This window comes from Nicotiana sylvestris, chromosome 3 (assembly GCF_000393655.2).
Source record: "Nicotiana sylvestris chromosome 3, ASM39365v2, whole genome shotgun sequence".
Lineage (NCBI taxonomy): Eukaryota > Viridiplantae > Streptophyta > Magnoliopsida > Solanales > Solanaceae > Nicotiana > Nicotiana sylvestris.
The window spans coordinates 160,448,447-160,454,205 of NC_091059.1; the positions used below are offsets into that span (position 1 = coordinate 160,448,447).

General features: G+C 43.5%; 1 protein-coding gene across 1 annotated transcript; it reads right to left on the reverse strand.

Moving 5' to 3' along the window:
* Nucleotides 1–3,858, reverse strand: LOC138888254 (uncharacterized). Its single transcript, XM_070170082.1, has 6 exons — nt 3,341–3,858; nt 2,739–2,848; nt 2,429–2,532; nt 1,625–1,936; nt 1,229–1,516; nt 1–684 (listed from the first exon to the last, which is right to left on the reverse strand). Exons 1-6 carry the CDS (start codon nt 3,856–3,858, stop codon nt 1–3), a joined length of 2,016 nt encoding a protein of 671 aa, XP_070026183.1.
* Between the last annotated feature and the right edge of the window lie 1,901 nt (nt 3,859–5,759).

Consider the following 5,759-nt stretch of genomic DNA (forward strand, 5'->3'; position numbering starts at 1 on the left):
TCATTCTCCTTGAATCTGGTGAACAAACAAATCTGAATCTCCCAGAACAAGTATTTCCTGGACTCCCATGTCTATAGCTAACCTCAAACCCAGAATGCATGCTTCATACTCAGCCATGTTGTTGGTGCAATAAAATCGAAGTTGGGCTGTTACAGGGTAGTGTTGCCTTGTTTCAAAAATAAGTACAACCCCTATTCTGACCCCTTTCATGTTAGCAGCTCCATCAAAGAAGAGTTTCCAACCTGGCTTTTCATCATGGTCAACCTCGTCAACACACATGACCTCTTCATCAGGAAAATAAGTTTTCAGTGGCTCATAGTCATCATCCACCGGATTCTCGGCCAAGTGGTCGGACAAGGCTTGGGCTTTCATTGTGGTCCGAGTCACATAGATGATGTTAAACTCTGTAAGTAAAATATACCACTTTGCAAGTCTTCCTGTGGGCATAGGCTTCTGAAAGATATACTTTGGAGGATCCATGCGAGAAATAAGGTAAATAGTGTAGGAAGATAGATAATGCTTCAACTTTTGCGCCACCCAAATCAGGGCGCAACATGTCCTCTCAAGCAGAGTGTACTTAACCTCATAGGGAGTGAACTTCTTACATGAGGTAATAAATTGCTTTCTCCTTCTTTCCCGTGACGTCATGTTGACCCAATACACAACCAAAAGAATTATCCAAAACTGTCAAATAGAGAATTAAAGGTCTTCCAGGCTCTGGTGGGACCGGCACAGGTGGATTCGACAGGTACCTCTTAATCTTATCAAATGCTTCTTGACATTCGTCAGTCCATTTGACCGCAACATTCTTTTTCAGCAGCTTAAAGATGGGCTCACAGGTTATCGTGAGCTAAGCAATGAACCTGCTGATGTAATTTAACCTTCCAAGCAAACTCATCACCTCTATTTTATTCTTTGGTGGTGGTAACACTTGAATGACTTTGATCTTTGACGGGTCTAACTCAATACCACATCGACTGACCACGAATCCTAGCAGCTTCCCAGACGGGACACCAAATGCACATATGGCTGGATTGAGCTTGAGGTTGTACCTGCGGAGCCTTTGGAAAAACTTCCTCAGGACCTTGACATGGTCAGACTGCTTCTTTGACTTTATGATCACATCATCTACATAAAACTCGATCTCCCTATGTATCATATCATGAAATATGGTGGTCATCTCCCTCATGTAAGTTGCCCCAACATTCTTCAAACCAAATGACATTACCCGATAATAGTATTTTCCCCATAGCGTGATGAATGCTGTCTTTTCTGCATCTTCCTCATCCATCAAGAACTGGTGATATCCTGTGTAACAATCCGCAAAAGACCCAATCTTATGCTTGGCACAATTATCGATCAGAATGTGAATGTTCGGCAATGGAAAATCTTCCTTTGGTCTTGCTTTATTAAGATCACGGTAATCAACACAGACCCTGGTCTTACCAATTGGTACTGGCATAATATTGGCTAACCAAGTGGGATATCGAGTGACTCGAATGACCTTTGCAGTAAGCTGCTTTGTGATTTCTTCTTTGATCTTCACACTCATATCAGTCTTGAACTTTCGCAACCTTTGCTTGACAGGAGGGAATGCTGGATCAGTTGGCAATTTATGAACTACCAGATCAGTGCTCAGGCCCGACATATCATCATATGACCATGCAAAAACATCTTTGTACTCAAACAATATTTTGATTATTTCCTCCTTAACTTTCGGTTCTAAATGCACACTTATCTTGGTTTCCCTAACATCATCCTGGTCCCCTAAATGGATTGCTTCGGTCTCACTCAAATTAGGCTTTGGTTTTTCTTCAAATTGTTTTAGCTCTTTACTGATTTCGTCAAATGCTGCTTCTTCATCATATTCTATTTCATCATCATATTCTACTTCTTGGATTGTTATTTCAGAATTAGATTGGTTTTTAAGACTCGGCTAAAACTTTTTCATGCATGTCATGTCATTGCAACCAGCATAAAAAGAACTGTATAGAAGAAAAAAGAACAAAATAAAACACTATTAGGAATAACGGAATACGGGAAATTGCATTTCATTGAAAATAAAAGGATAGAAGGGTTTGAACATCAAAACAAGCAAAAACTAAAAATCTGGATTAAAACCCTGGAATAACCCAGATAACAGAAAGGAAAATAAAGCAAACTACCAAAACTCCTTCCTGGTGGGGAGAAGAGTAGCTTCTCAATTGCTAAGCTTCACGTTTGGTTCAACGAGCTTCACATTTGCTTTACTAGAGCTTTCACCAACTTCTACCATATTGACCTCTTCGAACAGACTTTGGCACCTCTTGATCATCTCTTCATCAACATCGACCACAAGTTTTGGGATTGAGGAGGTTGGAGGTTTTTCAGTCCCTCGCTTGACAAAAGATTTAGAGATGTGTGGGACGGGCTTGGGAAGCGACCATACCTTCTGTTTCAGATTTTTAACCCTTTCACGTCCTTCTCTGTGGGCATGAATCCCAAACCAAATGTACCAGGATTCCCACTGGGGCACACTGGATGCACAATACCCTGCAAAGATGAGCCCAAACCCTTGCCCGACACAAAACCATTCTTCAACATTTCATTCGCAACCATGACAGAAGTGGAGGATAACTTAGGAACCGAAATGTATTTTCCTTCAGGAATTTTCTCAACAGACACTGTTTCGAAAGTCTGATAGACCTAAGGTCCCTTATCATCTTCAGCTTCGATGAACGGAACAATTGTATCATTACAAGCTGACAAGTCCTCGTCACCGTGCACAACTATTTCCCGCCTGTCCCATTCAAACTTCACCATTTGGTGCATAGAAGATGGGACTGCCGTAGCAGCATGTATCCAGGGCCTGCCTAACAACAGATTGTAGGAGACAGTCATATCTAACACTTGGAATTCCATGGTAAACTCAACAGGCCCTATCGACAATTCGAGCATTATATCTCCAATAGAATCTTTACCTCCCCCATTGAAGCCTCAAACACACACACTGCTCCAGTGAATTCTTTCGGTGCCAATCTTTAGTTTTCGCAGAGTAGACATGGGACAAATATTCGCACTAGAGCCATTATCAACCAAAACCCTTGAGACAACAGAATCTTCACACTTCACTGTGAGATAAAGAGCTCGGTTGTGTTCTGTACCCTCCATAGGAAGTTCATCGTCCGAGAAAGTGATCCTATTTGCTTCGAAGATTTTGCCAGCTATCTTTTCCAAGTGGTTCACTATGATCTTATCAGGAATATATGCCTCATTCAAAATCTTCATCAAGACCTTGCGATGTTCATCTGAATGTATCAACAAAGACAAAAGAGAAATCTGAGCTGGTGTTTTCCTTAACTTCTCCACAATGGAATAATCCTGCACTTTCATCTTTTTCAGGAACTCCTCAGCCTCTTCGTCGGTGACCGATTCCTTTACTGGCATTGGGCTATCCTTGAATGGCTTGGATTTCCTTAATTCTTCTGGGGTGAAACATCTCCCAGAACGAGTCAATCCTCCAGTTTCATTAACTTCTTCCTCTATTTCTTTTCCTTTGTATGTCACTATCACTTGTTTATAATTCCACGGAACAGCCTTGGCATCCACCACTGGAAGCTGGGTTACTGGTTTAATGATGATCGGGGTAGTAGGAGCCCCCTTCAAAACTATTACAGGCTTACTTGGAATCCTTGGTACTACCACTTTTGAACTTTCCGGACTTTCCCTAACATCTTTTGACAGCCCTTTCACGACCAATACTGGTGATTTCAAATTGAGTGAGCTCGGCTTTTCTGTCACCCCTTCAACTATCAAGGGCTTCGCTTTGGTGGAGTCAGGAGCTTTAACCAAATTACTTTCACTGGCCCAAATCATCATGACGGACTTCTTGGGCTCCCCTTACTTGTGAACTATTTCAATCATATGCGTCTCTGCATGGGCTGGCAAAGGGTTTTGGTTGATGTTCGACACGTCTGGGCTTTGGACCACAATTTGGTTGGTATCAATAAGCTCCTAGATTGCTGTTTTCAAATGCCAGCACTTCTCTATATTATGCCCTGGAGCATCAGAACAATAGGCACATCTTAGGGAGTAGTCGAGGTTCTTTTGGAGGGGGATTCGGTATCTTTGACTCAATCAGCCTCAAGACGCCCAACTGACTTAACTTTTAAAACAGACTAGCATAGGACTCTCCAAGCGGGGTAAAAGTTTATTTCCACTGCTGCCTCTCTCTCCTATACTCTAGCCTTGATCAAAAATTTGAACCAGTGGGGTTTTGATAGGGTTGTGGTGGTGGATAGGTATTTTGTGGAGCTGGGTAGATATTCTGCAGAGTTGGAGCATGCCATTGCGGGTAAAGAGGAGGTTGAGCATATGACTGTGCATGGTGAACAAGGTATTGAGATGGCCTGGCTGAGTATTGGGGGTTTTGCGGGGAAAAGTAATGTTGAGGTAGATTATATGGAGCTTGGGCGTAGGCTTGAGGTCGGGGTCGAGGAGGGGTGTATTGATGAGGTGAACCCCTCTGGTCATGCCATGATCCGGAGACAACCATAGCGACATCTTCCTTCTTCTTCTTGCCTAGCAAACTTCCAGTACCACTCTGGATTGCCTGGGTGGTTGTTTTTATAGCAGAATAGCTCATGATCTTACTCGAGCCCCTCTTCCACTATTTCTCCCATCTTCACCGCATCATTGAAAGACTTACCAATGACTGAGATCAAGTGGCCATAGTAAGTGGGCTCCAGGGCTTGAAGAAAGTATTTAACCATCTCGTCCTCTTCCATCGGAGGATTGACTCGTGCAACTTGCTCCCTCCATCGGAACCCATATTCTCTAAATCTTTCACTGGGTTTCTTTTCCACGTTGGTCAGAGATAGGTGGTCTAGAACAATGTCTATATTGTACTGAAGATGCCGGGCAAAGGCCTGAGCCATATCATCCAAGGTGTACCACCTGCTGGCGTCCTGGCGGGTGTACCATTCTAAAGCTGCCCCACTTAGACTTTGGTTGAAGTATGCCATCAGTAATTCGTCTTTTCCCCCGGCGCCTCTCATTTTACTGCAATAACCTATCAGATGAGCTACAGGATCCCCATGTCCATCATACAAGTCAAACTTAGGCATCTTGAACCCGGCAGGAAATTGGACATGGGGGAACAAACACAAAACCTTATAAGCCACACTCACTTGGTTTCCCATCCATTGCATATTTCTCATTGATTGCTCCAGACTCTGTACCTTCCTAAACATCTCTTCTTGCTCTGCGTTCTTGGGTGGTTTGTCAGTTTCAACATGAGGCTCAAATTGGGGAGTGTGAGAGTAAGGATCTGGGACTTTGAAGGTGGGCTCCGGTGCATAGTAGTGGGCATCTGTAGCAGGGAATGTGGGATCACTAGAGGATCGGTGGAGGGTAGCTTGTGGAGGGGGTACAAAAATAAGAGCAGATGTCAGAGCAGGGTACAAGGTTGTTTTGGTTGGCAGAGCATGAACAATTTAGGCTGAAGTGCCAGGGTAGTTATGGTAAGGGGTAAAGCCAGGTGCGTGTTGTGGGGAAAGATCAATGGTATTGGGCATCTGGGATTGAGAGAATGGTGGAATGGAAGCAGGGTTTTCTGTGTAGTTGGTAGGGAACGAGGGTCTCACTTAATCCAGGCTTGATACATTTCTGCCATCTGATGCTTCAACCTCCGGACCTCCTCTTGCAGTTCCAATTCTGACTCAACAATCTCCCTTGGTGGGTCTACAACTCCAGTGTCTGTTTCCTTGCTAACCATGATT